Here is a 21563-nt window from a genome sequence, read left to right as displayed (position 1 = left end):
TAAAATGAGGGCAAGGTTACACTCTGCCATGTGTTGTTTTAGATAAATAAAAACTAGCAAATAGAGCAATGTCTAAAGGTAATGCTGGAAAAATCACTTAGGTTATTAAACTTTGCTTTTCACTTTGAAAATAGCAGTCCTTCAGAAAAAATTTGAAAGTTATTTTCTCAATTATTTTTATAATTTTAACAAGAGAAAAACCCTTTGGAGTAACTGAAAATTGCCATATTGCAGTATTGTTCAAAACCATCTGTTGTTTCATTTGGAAAATAGATCTCTGGCAGCTGCATTGAGAAATTTAGGGTTATAAGCTTGTAGGTCGAGTTCTTTATTTAAACTGGTTGAAATTCAGCAACTGAATGCAATGCTGGTTTTCTAGCAACCTAATAAAAATTCCTTCACAGCCGCAACTACACAGGTGTCTGCATTATCTAGCGACTGCCAGAGTTGTTGCCTTTGTCGTGTATCTGATGATTTATCTCAATTTAAAACCTAAAATAAATCGAAAAGCTGTCTAATGTATTCTTAACTTTTATTTTTACAAATTAGTTCTTGAATTAAATAATATACTTCAGGATCATGAATATTTATGCCTGTGTCCAGAAAAGTTCTCTAATTACAATAGAAGTATAACAAAGTTGACAGGGAACTCAGAATCCTTTTTTTTTTCCCTTGTTTTACTGGAGTTTTTAATCTAATTTCTCTTGACTTAGAATTGGGTATCGCAGAAATAAGGCCTTAAACTAAGCATTCTACCATATACCTTTTAATGATCATTAGTCACAAGTTGATCACATAAAAATAAATGGACCCCAGCTGCCTGGTCATGGTTATTAGAAAATTATTAGTTAAGATAATCAGAAAGTAATCAATGTTTATTTCCAGTAACTGGATATTTGATGGACTGATCGCCTTTTCTGCTTTCCTCTCTTGTTAGTGGGATAGTAAATAAATATGTATTAGAGTTTAGTTTTTTAAAATAAGCTTCTCAGTTTTGCCATGGGGTCCGTGCTTATTCAGTTCAGTCTGTAGAACTTCTGCTTTATGGCAGTTTTTGCAATCATACATAATGTATCTAAAAGCAAACAGACCCTTTTGTATCCTGAAAGGTTTTCTGCGTCAATATAGTGAGAGAGGAAGAAGCTGACTTCTTAGGCAGGATTTCTTAGGACTGAACTTACTTCATCTTGATCTTAACCTTTCAGAGCCAGAAATGTCCCATGAACTCTCTTGATCAGGTGTATGCGTGACAGGTGACAGCAGGAAAGGGCACAGCTCCTCCCTGACCCAAATCTCTGACGCCTAAAAGTCAGTGTCAGAGTATCAATCCGATTCCCTGTATTAAGATGATCATCACATTCCCTCACTTTTGGGGAAAATCTGTATATGGAGAGTCAAATTATAAATGGAAAATTCTGAGCCAATAATAACAGAGTTGGCGTTATGATCTCGATAACCAGTGTCACTGAACTATAGTAACCTCTGGCATTCAGGAAGATTCCTTCTTCCTCAAACAGGTGCTAGAATTACCCTGAAACCATCTGGGTCCTTTGGACTTCCTGTACACCATCAGTTGATACATTCATTTTTATAGGTGTCTACAACGTTAACTGGGGTATATCTTTTCCACATTGGCAAGACTTAATAGATTCTGTTTTGATTCTTCCTGCTTTCCTTTGGCAAGCTAATCTTATCTTTTCTGCTTTGATTTTCCTAGTGGATTACTTCCAAAGGTAATCTTAGCTCCAAAGTATAGTGGCACCATTCTTGAACTTCTTATATACTAACTAGTTGTTGACCAGATCTGCACCACTTATTCCTAACTGTAGTCATAAATTTATCTTGAATGTTTTACTTATAAGCATATATACATTTTATCAGAGTCTTGATATTATCATGTGCCATCGTTACATGGTTTTGAAAACTGTATGCTCATTATTTTTTACATTCTGTGCCTCTTTGCCATTGAGATTTATAAGATTACATTTATATAATGTGAGAAAGAAGGAAAAATCATAAAACATGTTGATGTAGTTATTAAAGAAAATATGCTAATCCAGTCCTGCTTTGCTTCATTCGCTTCTTTATTCTCTGTAAGATTTGGTTCTTTGAATATTCACCTCCCTTTGTTTAAGTAAATTTCTTTCTCCTATGCGTTTGGATTCACTTCCCTCTTAGAGAAAGATAAATTCTAACAGGCTTGTAAATGGTGTGGATTTTTTTTCTTTAAGAACATATTTTCTGTGCATGTTAAAAGTGGGGAAGAGAGACATTAGGCTTCTGTAAAGTATAATGTGATGGCTGTCAAACGGCTTTATTCAGAGACCTGGAAACCAAACTGCTCTGCTCTGTGTAAAATGGTCCCCCACTAGGTGGGGGATAGGGATCAGGGACTGATAGGCGGAGCTTAAACCCCTAACTGAGCATCTCTCCTCCTTGTCGCTACCAATTAACTCACCAGATATTTTATATTAATTTTATCCCTGAAGGTAATTTCCCTGAAGAATGGATCATTGAGGGAAATCTCTTTTCCTCCTAACATTTATATTGAATAAGCATCAGGAGTAATGTAACAAAATGCCTTTATAGAACACTGAAGCTAACTGGAAGAATTTGACATTTTATGGAAGACCAAGTTCAGTATCTGCTCTTCTATTCAAACTTATTTTAACAAATAACTTTCTGAGTAAGAAGCATTTTCTTAACAGTTGGCTGTTAGGAGTTGTTTTAGTAATTCTTATTTTCGCTCTCGAAATTTGATACTTCAGACCTAAGGCAGGTAGAATGCCTTTGATAACAGTGTGACCTTTTTCGTATAAAGATTATACAATTGAGCACATTGTGTAGCCGTGTAGCCACATGTCTTTATTTTCTTCTGAGGTTACCAGAGACTTTGCCACAGACTAAATATAAACCTTTTTCGTGAGGCACCCACCAAAAATAAGAAACTCAATAATTTTTAAATGATTCTTTTATTTACCTTACCCAAGTGTATTATTGTTCCATGGACACATGCTTTTTGGGCTTCAAGGAGACTATACGCTTTATAAAGTTTATTTCCTATAAAGTCTTATTTTTCTATTAAGTAAACAAAGAGGCACCCTCTCCACTTGTGTAAAAGCCTTCATAATAAGAAATAGTTGAATGAAAAAGTCTGTCATTTGTCTTATGTAAGGCACTGATAATGCTCAGGATAGATTCTCTTTGATTTTAGAAAAATATGTGACTATATTCGCCAGGGTTCTCCAGAGAAACAGAACCAGTAGGTGAGAGATTTATTCTGAGGAATTGGCTCACACTGTTAATGGGGGCTGAGAAATCCAGCAGTCTGTTGTCTGCAAGGCTGGAGACCCAGGAAAACCAGTGGTATAATTCAGTGTGAGTCTAAAGGCCTGAGAACAGAGGAGCTGATGGTTGAAATCCAAGTCCAAGAGCCTGAGAAGATGAGATGAGATATCCCAACTCCATAGGAAGCAAAAGGGGCAGACTCCTCCTTCCTCCATTTTTTGTTCTATTCAGGCCCTAAACGGATGGATAATGCCCACCCACACTGGGGAGGGCAGTCTACTGAGCCCTCTGACTCAGTGCTAATCTCATCCAGAAATACTTTCACAGACATACCCAGAAATAATGTTTAATTTGGGCACCTGCTGTCCAGTTGAGACAAAAAATTAACCATCACGAGTGACTAAAAAAAGAAGTTAAACGTTTACTTACATTTTCTTTTGTTGTGTTGTTATGGATCATGTGCAAACTAACATAGTTGTGTCATTGCACTTTTTTTTAGTATTCTTTTTGTTTTTTTATTATGTTGTGTTAATCACTATACATTACATCATTAGTTTTTGATGTAGTGTTCCATGATTCATTGTTTGTGTGTCATTGCGCTTTAAAAACTATGTATTTCAGTTTTTTTTAAGGGTCTTATTTATTTATTTGACAGAGAGAGACACAGCGAGAGAGGGAACACAAGCAGGGGGAGTGGGAGAGGGAGAATCAGGCTTCCCGCTGAGCAGGGAGCCCGATGTGGGGCTCGAACCCAGGACCCTGGGATCATGACCTGAGCCGAAGGCAGATGCTTAACTACTGAGCCACCCAGGTGCCCTGTATTTCAGTTATTTATGTGTGTATCTTCACCACCAGCCTGTTCTTGAGCCATCATTATCACCATCATCGTCATCATAGCTACCATTTAGTGATGGCTTCACAAGAACCTGGTTTACATATCTTGTTAAATGATTGAATCAATCAATGAATCAGTAGATTCAGGAAAATCGGGACTTTTAGAGAGCCTACACTCTAGCATGAAATAATACAACCCAAGCTCCTTCAGTATTCAACAAGATTTTGCTTGCTTTATTCCTTAAAATGGTTATGAAACTAGAAATAATTTATTAGTTGATGACATATAGAAATCTTCATGGGTCTGGAGAAAAACCAGCTTCAACTTCCAGCTCTGTGATCTCAGACAAATCTGTGACTCCTTTGTGTCTCAGTTTCTTTATCCGTAAAAAGAGGATAATAAAAGAATTTACCTCGCAGAGTTGTAGTGACTGGAGTTCCTGGTACATATGTCTCCAGGAAGTATTAGTTATTGTTAGTAGTAGTAACAGTGAGAGGAAAATCTGTTCTCAAAATCTAGTAGTAGCAGCAGCAAGATCTTGATGTGTCCTGTCATGTTCCATGTCTTTTTGCCTGAGCCATTCTAATAATGTGCACTTCAAGGAAGTATACACTCATTTTTTAAAATTAGTTTAAGTGGAACAGATAGGTGAAAAATCTGTGTGCTAAGTGTGTGTCCTAAGAACACCCATGTGTCCTAAGAACATATGGAAACCTTTGTTTTTCAGGTACAACCAGTTCTCTACTTGAGGGGAGTAATCTAGAATTGACCATTTTAGGTAACTTCTTGCCAGAGTGGCTAAAAAGTGGATTTGGGTCACTGCTTTCCCATCCTAAGTTTTTTGGAAGTGAATGAATCAAATTTTAATGAGACTTAAGACAAACTGAAGCTGATTTTGAAAAAATTACAGTAATGAAATATTTATTGTGCAGATGAAAGGAATTTAAAATTTCTTAAAGCAAATAAAATTAATAATTGATGTATAGGGTAAGAAAGCATATATCTGTTGTTTCTGACACAGCATGGTTCATTATTAATGTTAACATATTTATTATAACTCTTTGCCAAAATAAATTTAATATTATTGAGAACTAGTTAGGTGCTTGATGATCACAAAAAGATTTTCATTTACACATTTATATTTGCCTCCTACTCTATGTGGACATTATATTAGGTGCTCCACATGACAATAAATAATAAGTCTCTACCCTCTTAGAACTTGAATAGTGAAGGACTATATACAATATATACTATAATTATACAATATTATATGATTATAGCCAGAAACAAAAAGCTGTAACTTTAAAGTGTATGGCATTGTGAACTTATATAATATAGAGACGTTCTAGAATGAATGGTCTGGGATATGTGTAGTTTTTCATGTAAGAGATGTGGCAAGTCTGTGAATTCATCCTATACTGTAATTCAGCAATCTGCAAGATAAGATTGCATCTAGGTTTTGGCTACATTAATGATGCTTCAAGAAACAGAATGTTTGGATTTGCAATCAAGATCCAGAACTCACTGCCTTCCACAGACACACCAAAACTACAACTACATATAAAACAACTATCTCTGAGAATGACTTGAAGACTAGCAGAACTAAGATTTTACAGAACTAAAGATATAAAGAAGAAGTCACATCAAGACAGCCAGGGGAGGCAGAGATGCTGTCTACTCAGGACCCACACCCCCCAGCATAGCAACCCACAAATGGGAGGATATCACAATTGCAAAGGCCCTCTGAGGGACAAGGGCCCAGCCTCCATATCGGGCTCTCTGACCCAGAGACCCAGGAAACCTGCACTGGGAAGATGAACTCCCATAACATCTGGCTTTGCAAACCACTGGGGCTTAAGTCCAGGAGAGCCAGAGGACAGTAGGAAACCAAGACTTTGCTCTTAATTCAAGGGTATGTGCACAGTCTCACTTGCTTTGAGTCCCAGAGCAGAGGCAACAGTTTGAAAAGTGCCTGTGTTACGTGTGAATGAGATACATTGACTAATTTAACTGACTGAATTTAGGGCATGGAACTAGTTTGGGGATCTGTTGGAACTTTCTGCAGGGATAGAAGTACTGATGGATGCCATTTTTTTTTCACTCCCCTTTACCTAGCAGCTCTGAGTAGCTGCCCTACCTAGCAGGTGCCATTTTGACACTCTCCATCTCCAGTACTAGCACCGCTTGCCCTGCCCTGGCATTTCCCTTCAGACTTGCCATACCCAGCCCACCCAGCCTGGCCTTGCTCCTTCCAACTGGTTCTGCCCTGCCACACCTGATGGGTGGCCTCAGGGACAGTGGTACTGCCCCAGGTAACCTCACCCTACCACAACCAGTGGGTGGTTCTCCACCCTGCCATACCAGAGGGGATGGGTGACCAGGGGAGTTTGCACTACAGGGTCCCACAGGACACCTTCTACATAAAGCCACCCCTTTGAGACAAGGAGACATAACTGATCTACCTAATCCATAGAAGCAAACAGAGAATCAGGCAAAATGAAGAGACAGAAGGATGTGTTCCAAATGAAAGAACAAGATAAAATTGCCAAAAATAAATAAGTGAAATGGAGATAAACAATCTACCAGATAAAGAGTTCAAAGAAATGGTCATAAAGATGCTTATTGATCTTGGGAGTAGAATGGATGAATACAATGACAACTTCAACAAAGAGTTAGAAAATACAAAGAGAGCCTATTGTATTGAAGAATACAATAACTGAAATTAAAAATACACTAGAGGGAATCAACAGCAGATTAAATGATGCAGAAGAACAGATCAACTTCTCTAAGACAGAGGTTTGGAAATCAACAAATCAGAACAAAAAGGAAAGAGAATTTTTTAAAAAATGAGAATAGTTTAAGGCATAAGATCAAGCATATTAACACTCACTTAGGGATCCCAGAAGGAGAAGAGAGTGAGAAAGGGACAGAAAACCTGTTTGAAGAAATAATGCCTAAAAACTTTCCTAACCTGTGAAGGAAGAAAACATCCAACTCCAGAAGTACAGAGAGCCCCAAAAAGATGAACCCAAAGACAGCCACACCAAGGCACATTATAATCAAAGTGTCAAAAGTTAAAAGAGATCATCTTAAAAGCAGCAAGAGAAAAAAACTAGTTGTATATAAGGGAGCCCCTATAAAACTATCAGCTGATGTTTCAGCAGAAACTTTATAGGCCAGAAGAGAGTGGTACGATATATTCAAACAGCTGAATGGAAAAAGAACAAAACCAAGAATACTCTACCTGGAAAGGGTACCATTCAGAATTGAAGGAGAGATAAGGAGTTTCGTCAACAAACAAAAGCTAAAGGAGTTTATCACCACTAAACTGGCCTTACAAGAAATGTTAAAGGTACTTCATTAAATAGAAAAGGAAAGGTCATAATTAGCAATAAGAAAATTATTAAAGAAAAAAAAATCTCACTGGTATAGGTAAACATACAGTAAAGGTACTGGGTCAACCACTTATATAACTATTATGGAGGTTAAAAGACAAAAGTAATAAAATCATCTACAGCTACAATAATTAGTCAAAGGATACACAAAATATGTGTAAAATATGATGTCAAAAACAAAACGTGGTGGAGTAAAAATCTAATTGTTTAGAATGTGCTCGAACTTTAGTGACCATCAACTTAATATAGACTGGTATAAACCTAGGATGTTGTATATGAACCTTATGGTAACCACAAATGAGATACCTATAATAGATACACAAAAAATTAAGAGTAAGGAATAAAAACATAACACTAAGGAAAGTCACCAAATCATAAAAGAAAGCAAGAGAAAAAGGAACAGAGAAGAACTACAAAAACAACCAGAAAATAACAAAATGTCAGTAAGTACATATCTATCAATAATTAAATATAAATAGACTAAATGCTCCAATCAAAAGAAATAATGTGGCTGAATGGATAAAGAAACAAGACCCACCTACACATTACCTACAAGAGACTCACTTGAGATCTAAAGACATACACAGACTGAAAATGAAAGAATGGAAAAAGATATTCCATGCAAATGAAGCAAAAAAAAAAAAAACACAACAAAGTAGACTTCTTTAAAAAGATTTTTTATTTATTCGAGAGAGAGTAGGGAAGGAGAAGATGGAGAGGGACAAGCAGACTCTGCCCTGAGTGCAGAGCCTGACATGGGGCTCAGTCACAACTCTGAGATCATGACCTGAGCCAAAATCCTAGAGTCGGATGCTTAACCGACTGAGCCACCCAGGTACCCCACAAAATAGACTTTAAAACAGAGATTGTAACAAGAGAAAGAAAAAGGCATGGCATAACGATAAAGGGATCACTTCAACAAGAGGGTATGACGCTTGTAAATATCTGTGCACCCAACATAGAGGCAGCTTAATACATAAAACAAATATTATCAGACATAAAGGGAGAAAATTACAATAGTAGAAGATTTTAACACCCACTTACATCAGATGGATAGAACATCCATACAGAAAGTCAATAAGGAAACATTGGCTTCAAGTGACACATTAGTCAAGATGTACTTAAATATATACAGAACATTCTATACAAAAACAGCAGAATACACATTGTTTTCAGGTGCATGTGGAATATTCTCAAGGACGAGTCACATGTTAGGCCAAAAATATGCCGCAATAAATGTAAGAAGCAAATATATCAAGCATATTTTCCCACCAGAACAGTATGGAATTGATTTCTAAATCAATTACAAGAAGAAAAGTGGAAAAAAAACACAAACACATAGAGGCTAAACAATATGCTACTAAACAACCAATGGGTCAATGAAGAAACCAAAGAAGAAATCAAAAAACTCCTAGAGACAAATGAAAATGGAGATACAGCATTCCAAAATCTATGGGACATAGCAAAAGCAAGTCTATGAGGGAAGTTTAAAGCATATAGGCCTACCTCAGGAAATAAGAAAAAGTTCAAAAAATAATCTAACTTTATGCTTAAAGGAACTAGAAAAAGAACAGACAAAGCCCATAGTTGGTAGAATGAAGGACATAATAAAGTTCAGAGTGGAAACAAATGAAATAGAGACTAAAAATCCAATAGAGAAATCAATGAAATGAGGAACTGATTCTTTGAAAAGACAAACAAAATAGATAAACCTGTAGCCATACTCATCATGAAACAAAACAAAACAAAACCAGAGGGCCCAAATAGAAATGAAAATTAGAAACATAATTAGAAATGAAAGAGAAGTTACAACAGATGCTACAGAAATGCGCCTGGGTGGCTCAGTTGATTAAGTGAAAATTGGGTCAATTCTTAGAAACATAACAATTTTCCAAGACCCAACAACAAAGAAATAGAAAATCTGAACAGACCAATTCCTAGTGATGAAATTGAATCAGTAATAATAAAAACAAAAACAAAAAAACTCCCAATAAACAAAAGTCAGGACCAGATGGCTTCACAAGTGCGTTCTACCAAATACTTAAAGAAGAGTTAATACCTATCTTTCTCAAATTACTACCAAAAAAACACACGAAAAAACAAAAACCAATGAAGGCAAAGAAATGCTTCTAAACTCATTCTGTGAGGCCAGCATTACCATGATACCAAAAGCAGGCAAAGAACACCACAAAAAAAGAAAATTATAGGCCAATATTGCTGATGAACATAGATGCAGAAATGCTTAACAAATATTAGCAACCCAAATTCACCAGTACATTAAAAGGATCACCATGATCAAGTGGGATTATTCCAGAGATGTAAGAATGGTTCAATATCTGTGAATCAATCAATGTGATACACCACATTAATAAAATGAATGGTAAAAATCATGTGATCATCTCAATAGATGTGAAAAAAAGCACTTCCAACAAAATTTAACATGCACTTATGATAAAAACTCTCAACGAAGTGAGTAGAGAAGGAACATACCTCAACATAATAAAAGCCATATGTAACAAACCCACAGGAAACATTATACTCAGTATGGAAAAGCTGAAAAGTTTTTCTCTAAAATTAAGAATAAGACAAGGATGCCCACTCATGCCATTTGTATTAAACATAGTATTCTAAGACCTAGCCACAGAATCAAGCAAGAAAAATAAATAAAAGGCATCCAAATGGAAAGGAAAAAGTACAACCCACTATTTGCAGATGACATGGTACTGTATATAGAAAAGTCTAAAAACTCCATCAAAAAACTAATAAATGAATTCAGTAAGTCACAGGATACAAAATTAATATACAGAAATCTGTGGCATTTCTGTACATTAATAACAAACTACTAGAAAGAGAAATTAAGAAGATAATCCCATTTACAATTACATCATAAAGAATAAATACCTAGGAATAAATTTAACCAAAAGCATAAAAGATTTGTTCTCTGAAAACTGTAAAACACTGATGAAAGAAAGTGAAGACACCAATGGAAAAATCTACCTGTGCTTATGGATTAGAAGGATTAATATTTTTAAAATGTCCATCGTACCCAAAGCAATTTGAGGATTCAATGCAATCCCTATCAAAATACCAAGGGCATTTTTCGCAGAACTCGAACAACTAATACTACAATTTGCCTGGGACCGCAAAAGACCCCAAATAACCAAAGCAATCTTGAGAAGGAAGAACAAAGCTGGAGGAATCACACTCCCTGTTTTCAAACTATACTACAAGGCTAAGTAATCAAAACACTATGGTACTAGCACAAAACAGACACATAGACCAATGCAGCTGAATAGAGAGCCCAGAAATAAACCCGTGCTTATATGGTCAATTAATCTTCAACAAAGGTGGTAAGAATATACCAGGGCGAAAAGACAGTCTCTTCAATAAATGGTGTTGAGAAAACTGGACAGATATATGGGAAAGAATGAAACTGGACCACTTTCATACACCATGTACAAAAATAAACTCAAAGTGGATCAAAGACTTAAATGTAATAGTGGAAACCATAAAATTCTTAGAAGAAAACATAGGCAATAAACACTCTGACATCAGTCTTAAGTGATTTTTTTTGGATCTGTCTCTTCAGGCAAGGGCAACAAAAGCAAAAATAAACAAATGAGACTATATCAAACAAGGAAGGTTTTACATAGCAAAGGAAACCAAAACAAAAAGGCAACCTAGCGAATGGAAGAAGATATTTGCAAATGCCTTCTCTCTAGCTCAGAAATTCCTACATGGCATCTTCTTCCAATAGGATGTGCTTCATCTACATTGAAAATCTATAGTTTGGTGTAGCCACCTTCATGAATTACCTGAGCTAGATCTTCTGGAGAACTTGCTGCAGCATCTATGTCAGCACTTGCTGTTTCACCTTGAATCACCATGAATCAACAACCTCTGCCAACTTCAGACTTTTCTGCAGCTTCCTCACTTCTCTCAGCCCTCAGAGAATTGAAGAGAGTTAGGACCTTGCTCTGGATTAGGTTTTGGCTTAAGGGAATGTTGTGGCTGATTTGATCTTCTATCCAGACCACGGAAACTTTCTCCATATCAGCAAGAAGGCCATTTCACTTTCTTATCATTTGTGTGTCCACTGGAGTAGCACTTTTAATTTCCTTCTAAGGACTTCTCCTTTGCATTCACAACTTGGCTAACTAGAGCACGAGGCCTGGCTTTTGGCCGACCTTGGCTTTCGACATGCCTTTCTCACTAAGCTCCATCATTTCTACCTTTTGATTTAAAGTGAGAGATGTACAACTCTTCCTTCATTTGAACACTTAGAGGCCATTGCAGGGACTATTGATTGGCCTGACTTCAATATTGTTGTGTCTCCGGGAATAGGGAGGCCCGAGGAGAGGGAGAGATGGTGGAACAGTGGGTCGGTGGAGCTGCAGAACACACACAACATTTACCGATTAAGTTTACTGTCTTATATGGACACAGTGTGTGGTGCCCCAAAATAGTTACAGTAGTAACATCAAAGATCCCTTATCACAGATCACCACAGCAAATATAATAATAATGAAAAAGTTTAATATATGTGACATAGAGACACAAAGTGAGCAAATGCTTTTGGAAAAATGGTGCTGATAGACTTCTTGATGCAGTTACCATAAATCTTCCATTGGTTAAAAAAACAATGCAAAGCATCTGCAAAGTGCGGTAAAATGAAGTATGCTTGTCCCTCACTGAAGAAACCAAAATCAATCCAGAACCCTAGCTGCGAGGGAGTCAGAGAAATACACTTTTGAGCTTTCTAGACTCTTCAAAAAATGAAGGGTCACCAGCAAAAGGTTGAAATAGATGCTAATGGAGCCTTGCTATAGTATCTACCAAAGGGATACACTGGTGAATGTTTCCCTGGTGCAGCTGGGAAAGATGAGAGAAGAACTAGCTATATGAAAACTTGGGGGGATGCATTCTAGGCAGAGGAAAAACGGTTAAAGAGGCCTGGAAGTGAGAAAGAGTAATAATTAACCTAAAACACAAACGACAAAAGTACTGAGCTCCTCCCAGAGCCTCCCCCACAAAAATACAAATGGCAATTTCAGGAAACGCAAATTTTCATTTAGAGCATTGATGCAGTAAGTAGAGATGCTACCACATACCCAGTCTAATCCTCCGCTACACGCACGCAGAGGCTGTGGTCCCCTGTTTAGCCAAGAGTTATGGAATACCCCTTCTCTCATGTGTGAGGAAGCCTGACAGTGACATGAACGTGGAATCAAGCTTGAAAAATACAACATAACCTAACATCTGAGGGGCACCCATCCAATTCCCTTCACTGAGGAGAGGGTCCCAGACAGAGACTGAGCCCTGTATAGGAAAGTCACTGGTAAGAATCAGATGCTACCTACAGGGTGGTATTTTGTTCCAAAGTGAGAAGCCAATAAGAGATCCTGGAGTCCTGTGGCCAGAGAGATAAATATACTATATGTTCAGAATATTAAGCCTCGGAGACACTCTAACCCAACCCCCTCATTTTACAGGGGAGAAAATAGAGAGGTTGGACGCCTTGTCGAGGGTGAATAAAGTCAGTGGAACAATGGGACTAGAACCCTTAATAGCAAACATACCTTTTTTTTTTTTAAGATTTTATTTATTTATTTGAGAGAGAGAGCGGCGGGAGGGGCTGAGTGGGAGGGAGAGGGACAAGGACAAGCAGATTCCTCGCTGAGGTTGGAGCCCAACATGGGGCTTGATCTCATGACCTTGAGATCACGACCTGAGTCAAAGTCGAGTCGTCCACTTAAAGAACTGAGCCACCCAGGCGCCCTGCAAACATACCTTTTTACCATGTGCTTCACTTGGGTCACAACGGGGTCAGTTGTGTTTTTTAAAAAATTTTGCAAAAACGGTGAAAATGGGCCAAAGCATTAGAAATAAAGGGTCATAAAAAGGTGCCTTAGATGAAGAATTTCCTCTAAAGTGTCCTGGAAGCTAAACTAGTTTCTTCATTAGTTTAAGTGGCAGATCCAATTACAGAACTCAGAAGAAAAATGAGATTATACTACTGACCTGTTTGCCAGATTGAATCTTTAACCCATTGAGCTTCATGTACTTTTGGCATTCCATATTTGGTTAATGAGACACAAATTAAACTCCCAACTATAGAAGAGCTTAACTATATTTGAATTAAGCGATAAAATATCTAATCGCTGTTGCCTGAGGACTCAGAGGCATTATGCTCTCTTGTGGAGGAATAAGCAGTGTTCTGTGGGATTCGATGATAGCAGAGTTGAATTGGATTATTCAACCATAGTACACATACACATTTATAGCACCTTATCGCTTTACAAAATCTTTTTTTTTTTAGGATTTTATTTATTTATTTGATGGAGAGAGAGATAGCGAGAGCAGGAACACAAGCAGGGGCAGTGGGAGAGGGAGAAGCAGCCTTTCCGCTGAGCAGGGAGCCGGATGCGGGACTCGATCCCAGGACCCTGGGATCATGACTTGAGCCGAAGGCAGACGCGTAACCGACTGAGCCACCAAGGCGCCCCAGAAATAACATATTTTTAAGGATTTTGTAAAGTAAGAATTCTGAACCTCTGTATCACTGAGCACGAGGTTCGGAAGGAAAACGTTTGCCCGTCCCCACGGGGTCAGCTCCAAAAGGCTATGTTGCGGTGCGGGGTGACCGAACACACACAAGAAAAGACTGTCTTCCCTCCGTAGAGAGGTTGGGGATTTGAGTGTCCAAGGAGAGAGGCGCAAGCTGTTGGCCGTCATTATCCCATCCCTTAGCATCTAGAATATCCTTTGTGGAAGGAAAGAAAGAAAATTTCTGTAAGAATAACGATGCCCTAAGGAAAAAAAAAGCATCTGTTGTCTGGTAGAGTGCAGCCTGCGTCAGGGAAGCAGCTGCAGTCTGCTTTGAGTTACAAGGTGGGCTCATTCCCCCCTCTGCACTGGGGGCTTGCACCGCAGTTGACTGCTGCCCTCCCTGCTGTCGGAGGCCACTGTAAGCAATGGAGCCCCTTATCTAAACAAGTCCAGTCCTCCTCTCTGCCCCTGTTCCAGCCCATGCAGTAGCCTGTGGAACTGTCTTAACAGAATGCCTATTTCCTCGTACCCGTTGGGCTTGGGAAAAGAGTCTTAGTCTGGACTATGAAGAGGGTGACATCAAATTAAAGTTTAAATGTGTCCGATATATGTAAGTACAATGGGAAGTCAAGAGAGCAGGAGAATGGGCAAGCGCCCCAAGATTGGTAGGGGGAGCCAGTGGATTGCTCCATCAGATTTTATTCCTTTGGCCTTTTTGCTTCGGAAATGATGGAGGTAAAGCAGAGTAGTGATATCCTAGACGCTTCTAGGAAAATTAAGGGGTTTGGAGGGAGTCAAGGAAAAGACATTAAAGGGAAGGAGCCGGGTTCAGATTTCCTAATTTGTTTTCCCTCTGCCTGGCACCAAGTTAAAACCTCTTTTCATCAGGTGAATCGCAGCCCAATCTGGCTAAAGCAGTTGAAGGGCTGGCAAGGAAAACGGTCAAGGGGGTGGGGGGGGTGGGGGTTCCTGCAAGTTCTGATGCCCACCGCCCCCCCACCGCCCCCGGGCAGGAAATCTAAGAGAGAAGCCTGAAAGCCCTGCGCAGTCCGAGGGAGCCAGGCACCTTGGCCTTGGCCGGTCTTGCTTCATGAGAATTGGGGCTCAGAGTGGCCTGATTTCTCAGAAGCCAGAAATCCTTCTTTGTTGTTGTTGTTGTTAAAATCTCGCAATTTTTAAACAGTATAACAGATTGGAATGCACTTGCCAAGTCTGCTAGTTTTCCAACTCAGGTTCATGGGCTTCATCCTTCTTGGTGGTTTTGGGAGCTTAAAACTGGAACTTATGACTTATATTAGGTGAAGGGAATAGGATTTTCCCCTCTCACTCATTTAATAAATGTTCATGTTAACAGTTTTCAAAGCTGTAGCCACGATGGGTACAGGGATGTGTAAGATACAGTCCTGCCTATAGATCCCCGGGGACTTAGGAGACAGATAAACAGGAAATTACATTACAGTGAACTTCCTGTAATTAAACAGATATTCCCAAGGTGGGGTCCACACTGAAGGGCATTTAACCTTTCTTTGGAGGTGAGCTGTGCCTTAAAGGAGTGCATCTATTAAAGAGAGTAGGTGCTTTGTAGGAGGTACAAATGAACAGTGACGAAAGGGAGCAAGGTATATTTGAAGAAATTGCAATTATTTACTACAATTAAATGATTATCAAAACCAGGGATATTAATTAAAAGACAGATTCCCCTCCAGAAAACAAAACTGGCTTCTCAAGACCCATCTCAGATTTACTGAATCAGAATCACTGAGTTTTTTTTAACGGGCACCCTAGGTGAGTCTCACTATCAGGCTTGGGTGAAGTGCGTTCTGTTCATCTCCACAGTAGAGATTGTGTCAAATCTGAAAATAGGATAGTCTGCCTAGATTAACCAGCTGGGCTACTCTGGGCAAGGCAGCTAGCCTCTTTGTGCTTATGCTTCTGTACCTGAAAAATAGAGCTAGAGTATCTGCTTAATAAGATTGTCTTGCCAATTAAGCAGAAAATAGTTAAAACATTATCACTATCCTGCTCACCGCTTGATCCCCAGCCCATAGTACTGGGACAGGTCCAGAATAATTACTCAATAAATATCTGTTGAATGACTAAGACTGGGGAGGTATCAGGGGCCAGATCCCTGGAGTCCTTCGTTCTGCTGACTGCTCTAGGTACAATCTCCGGGCAGCCACCATCTCTCCTCCACCCAACCTACCTGGAACCATATTAGTTACCCCCCAAGTGACTCATTAAAAAAAAAAAACAAAAAACAAACCAGAAGTAGCTCCTTTATCAAGAGATTTCTAGGGCGCACATTAAAAAGAAACATGATGTGCTATTTCCCTGTAGTAAAGTGAGAGAACTTTGTGAATCACTGCTGCTATATAAAATTCACAGCTCTACCTCATTTTGTTCTTCTCTCTTTACCTAAGGCTGCTGTGGTACCATCTGCTCAGACGCTTAAAATTACTGACTTCAGCTTCAGTGACTTTGAGCTGTCTGACCTAGAAACGGCACTGTGCACAATTCGGATGTTCACTGACCTCAACCTTGTGCAGAACTTCCAGATGAAACATGAGGTAGGAATACAGTCCTGTCCTTTGGAGGAGAGAAGGAGAGAGGGTGTGTGTGTGTGTGTGTGTGTGTGTGTGTGTGTGTGTGTGTGTGTGTGTGTGTGAGAATTAATCGATATTACTGTCACCTAATGCCTACCTGAGATTTTTAAAGAAAAATGATCAACCCTAAAAAGACATTTGTTGGGTTCTTACTATTTGCCAAGCACCAAGTTGAAGAACAGGGGAGAGTACTCCCAACAGTGGGAGCAGGGTGTGTGCAAAGGCAGGATGAGAGAGTGGGGCTGGGGCTGCAGAGCCCTGGTGGAGGGAGGGTGGTAAGGGAAGCAACTTGGAGAGGAAGGTAAGCAAATCGGATATAACCCTGTAGGCTATTCAGAAGAATTTGGATTTTATCCTGAAAACAACGGTGAGTCACTGAGGAGTTGTAAACACGGAAGTAACTTGATCCGATCTCAGAGGTTATGATAACACAGTACTGAGAAGGACCAAAACAAAGTGAACTCCTTTGGAAATGAGGGAGTACAGGCACTTGATGTGAGGCCAAGCTTGTGGTTTGAACAGGGGTTACCCATATGGGGGGGGAGATGAAAACTGATTTTAACCCCTGTTGATTACCTTATTCACCTCTCAGAAAACAGCAGGGCTTCGATCAGTATCTTCTAATACCCGTCTGGAGATACCAGGGAATAGCTATGTATAGCATCAAAGAATAAGGGAGAAGAGAAAGGATTGTTTGGGGGAAAAAATGTAGTAATTTGCCTTTAGAGTTAATTTTTTTCTGGTCAATCAAATTTCTAGTCTTCTTTTACAGATTTCCTGTCTAGAAATTTAAATACCTTGGAGGCCTCTACTATTTAGCAATCCACAAATTCATAAAATGAAACTTTATTAATACATACAGTGTACCAGGCACCATGCTAAGCCTTCATTTCAGTGAAGAGTTGTCCCTGCTCTCAAAAGCCTTCCAGTTAGGAACGAAAAGGAAGGGCTAATATAGCTAGGTTAATACAGTGCCATTGATGGTATTCTTGGGGTATTCTTTCTTAAATACAGCCAAAGTTTATATGACTCTTGGGTGAAAACAAAGAACGACTGTCTGTGGACTCTAATAATACTTCACTCTTCTTAGAGCCATGTTGATTAAAGGACATCATGTTACTTGATTATTTCAAGAAGCTCTCAAGAAGGCTTCTCTGGTTATTACTGGCCCTCTTTGAAATTCAGATAGCGTGAGAAGAGTAGGAAGATCATGGGTTTTAAGTTATAGCTCTATTAGTCATTAGCTCTTACTTCCTTAAGCGATTCATCTCTCAAATTCTCCATTTCACAATCAGTTATGACTTCCCCAGTGGGAGTCTTGTAAGAATGACACACGCATTGATGTGACTGTATGTACACATGTGGATATAGGTATACCCCTATCTCCTATGACGTTTTGCTCCTTATTGTATCACCCTATCATGTTTCTCTACTGTAGGTTATAAGGCTCATTTTTAAAAGGTTTTTCTATTAATGGACTAAAGACCTCATTTAGAGCCAGTTCTCAATGTGAAACTCAGTTCAGCTTCTTGCTGGTTGCATGACCTTAAAAAGCAAGACAGCATTTCAAATCCCTTTCCATTCTGAGATTTCCCATACGTTAAACTAGTAACGTTCTGTTGAAAGAGCCCAGCCAGGACAAAGGAATCTGATCCTTATACCTATTTATGAAGTTTTTAAAACTTGATTTATTTCTTATTTCTTAAAAACCTATAAGTTTTCAGATAGCATGTGAGTGTTAGATATGATGGTAGTCATTCAGAATTTTTTTTTAAATATTTTACTTATTTAAGAGAGCGCACGTGCGCATACAAGCTGGGGGAGGGGCAGAGGAGAGGGAGAAGCAGACTCCCCGCTGAGCAGGAGCCAGACTTGAGGCTCATGACCTGAGCCAAAGGCAGACACTTAACCGACTGAGCCACCCAGGTGCCCCAGTCACTCAAAATTTCTTTAGCAATCTTTATTCTTCCCTTTTCTTGAATTTTTGTTCATTAGGCAGGTATTTTTCTTTAATGTCTTGTTCATTTACTCTCCTTTTCTGTTTGAATAACTACTATTCTGATTCCGGCCAACATCAACTTGAAAACCACAGTCATTCTGATTGGCCTTCCTGCCCTGGTGACTCTCCTGTCGTGTTTATTTGAGATATTGTTGTCAGTATAATTTTAGGGTGATAAAATTTTTAAAATGTTATTGCTGGAGAGGATGTTAGCATCATGAAGCTTCCCCGACAAAGAATCTTTCCTACCGAAAGATCTGTCAAATCTTCATGTCTCTTCTTGGCTTCCAAATCTTGAGTTACTCTCCTACAAACATGGCAACCATTGCTCTTGCTGACCTATGAAACAGACTCTTGACTCTACTTGAACAAATCTGCATGTGCTGTGCGTATCTTCACCTTCTGTCTTTCACATGTCATTCATCTCCTGAATGGACGGCCCCACTTGCAAGGCTGCTCCACTACTTGCCACAGCACACTTTTCTCGTCCTCAGAGCCTGACTCAACCCTAGTTTTGACTTCATACCACTTGGAATACTGTTGACAATTTGTGGTCTCGATTTTACTTCTTTTATATGTGCACTTTTATTATTTTCACTCCTGATTGAGATTCTTGAGGGCAGAAACTGAGCTGTTTTCTGGCTCTTCTCTTTCTCCCAGAGCATCTTGAGTCTGCCACTCAGGACATAGGAAGTCTTTGTCATTGTTGGAGACTGATCAGTGTATTGAGCATGCTCCCTAGAGTCATCCACATTGTACCTAATTATTCAGTAGTCCCATACAAAAGACTGTATTGCAGATTTGAACATGCCGGGCATATCCACCAAGCACTGAGCAGATCTGACTGTAATTTTCCTAAGTGCTGTTAACATCCTGATAGACCTTTAAATACACGGAACAAACTGATGGTTACCAGAGAGGAGGGGGTTGGGGGAATGGGCAAGATGGGTGAAGAAGAATGGGAGATACAGGCTTCCACTTATGGAATGAATAAGTCACAGAAATAAAAGGCACAGCATAGGGAATATAATCAATGATACTGTAATAAGCTTGTATGGTGACAGATAGTAGTTAAAATTGTGGTGAGCAAGGCACGATATATAGAGAAGTTGAATCACTATGTTGTGCACCTGAAACTAATGTAACATTATGTGTTAACTATACTAAAAAAAAAAAAGTTTTTAAAAGATTATCCTGATAATGTAATCCAAAACTGTACTTAAATCTAGTTCCTAACTAATGTATGCATTGGATTACCCAGTTCTCTTAGGCCCATCTTATTAGAAGCATAATAGAATAGTCCTTCAGGAATTAATATTTCATGGAGTCATTTTGGTCACTATTTAACATTATATGATATATGTGCACATTTAATTATACCTACAGATTTATGATTAGTAAAGAGATATATCCATAGGTTAAATTTCTGGGTTTTCCTGCTTATTTTCCTTGATTCTTTAATTCATCACCGATAATTTTCTCTAACACTTGATAGTTATAAACATATAAGCATATCCAAGCAAGTTTAGAGCTCTTACTTAAATTCTGCCAGTAAGACGAAACTATCAGCTCTCCAGCTGATTTTGTTCAGAAATGGTTATGGTGAAAGAAACTGCACTGTACTTGGGATTAACGCATGTCAGTCTTAGGCACACAGAAATCCTCTGCTAAATATGGTGACTTGGAGATGCAAGAGCTAAGGGACATTCGGGTTGCTTGTTATCAGAATTCCCTGTGAACTGTGTTATAGAACAGGAACAAAAAGACCTGAAAAGAAAAGGAGGGTTATGAAAGCACTGATTTTCTACCAAATCCTATATAAGCAATTTCTACCAACAAAGAAGAAACCTTGTTTTTGGCCTACTTCTGCAGCCAGTCATTCTGTGTTGAATATTGTTAGAGCAACATTCTTTTCCCTGGTACTTTTTCCATACCCCAGGGCGATGCTGTTTGTGTTTGAAGTATCTCCAGTGATATACGTAAGAAGAAGCACATATTTATTTTTACAGATCCTCCAAAGTATAGTAAATCATTCAGAATTAAAGAGAGGGAGACTCTGATGCTAACACAAACAAAAAATAACTATGCTTAGAGCCCATGAGTCTCTGGGGACTTTATTGAATACACTCCTTAGAAGTTGAATTAAACCCAGCTTTTGAGATTTTCTGAAGTCTGTCTCCTTTTTTTTCCCATCTTTTAAAATAAATCTTTTTCATAGGGACCCCAGGGCTTTATTTTGCATATATATTTTTAAAAATTACTTCTTGGTAACCAAGCAGTAACTCTGCCTGAATACTTAAGCGTAGTTTAAAAGGGACAAAAGACCTGCTGATTGCCTCAGGACTTGGGAGCTCCATTCTGTGCTTGGCCACTTGCTCTGTATCTCAGTGCCCAACCCACCCGCTCAGCCTTGTACCCTATACCCTTGCAGAACTAAAAAGTGGGAGCATGAGAAGAAGTTGAGAGCGGCTATTTCCATGACTTTCTAAAAGTGAATCCATACATAGTTGACTGGATTCTCCTAATTGATGGCACATGGACACAATATCTTTTAAAAAGCTAGTCAGTACCCTCCCTACCCCATGCCAAAAATACCTTCCTTAAGGCTCTCTTGCCTTTTACATCTCGTTTAGTTAGCATGGGGGTGAACATGGTGGGCTCTGAAGTCCAGCTGCTCAAGTTTGAATTTTAGCCCCTTCCTTTATGAGAAACGTGACCTTGGGAGAGTTGCCACTCTGAATGTCCATTTCCTCATCTGTAAAATTATCAGAGTAGTAGTGCCTCCCCTAGAGTCCTGAGGGTTAGAGGTAAAGACTTTGTACAGTTCCTGGAACATAGTAAATATGGGCTAAATGTTAGCAAGTATTGTTACTACTTACGCTTTTTTTCCTAAA

The 21563-nt window shown here is 38.9% G+C and overlaps 1 protein-coding gene across 12 annotated transcripts in view; it reads left to right on the top strand.

The window, feature by feature from the left end:
- The window catches only part of PDE5A (phosphodiesterase 5A), a 142590-nt gene that overhangs the window by 89236 nt on the left and 31791 nt on the right, over nucleotides 1-21563 (top strand). For all 12 annotated transcript variants that reach the window (XR_003520818.1, XR_003520816.1, XR_003520817.1 and 9 more), the window contains exon 12: nucleotides 16488-16634. Coding sequence is in view for 5 of the 12 variants with exons in the window: in XM_027599065.1 (XP_027454866.1) it covers nucleotides 16488-16634 (147 nt within the window). In the remaining 7 variants the exon portion in view is untranslated. The remainder of the gene's footprint in view (nucleotides 1-16487; nucleotides 16635-21563) is intronic.

This window comes from Zalophus californianus, chromosome 2, assembly GCF_009762305.2.
Source record: "Zalophus californianus isolate mZalCal1 chromosome 2, mZalCal1.pri.v2, whole genome shotgun sequence".
NCBI classification, from domain to species: Eukaryota; Metazoa; Chordata; class Mammalia; order Carnivora; family Otariidae; genus Zalophus; species Zalophus californianus.
Note: the sequence above shows the minus strand (reverse complement) of the source record. Positions and strands in the feature narration are given on the sequence as shown.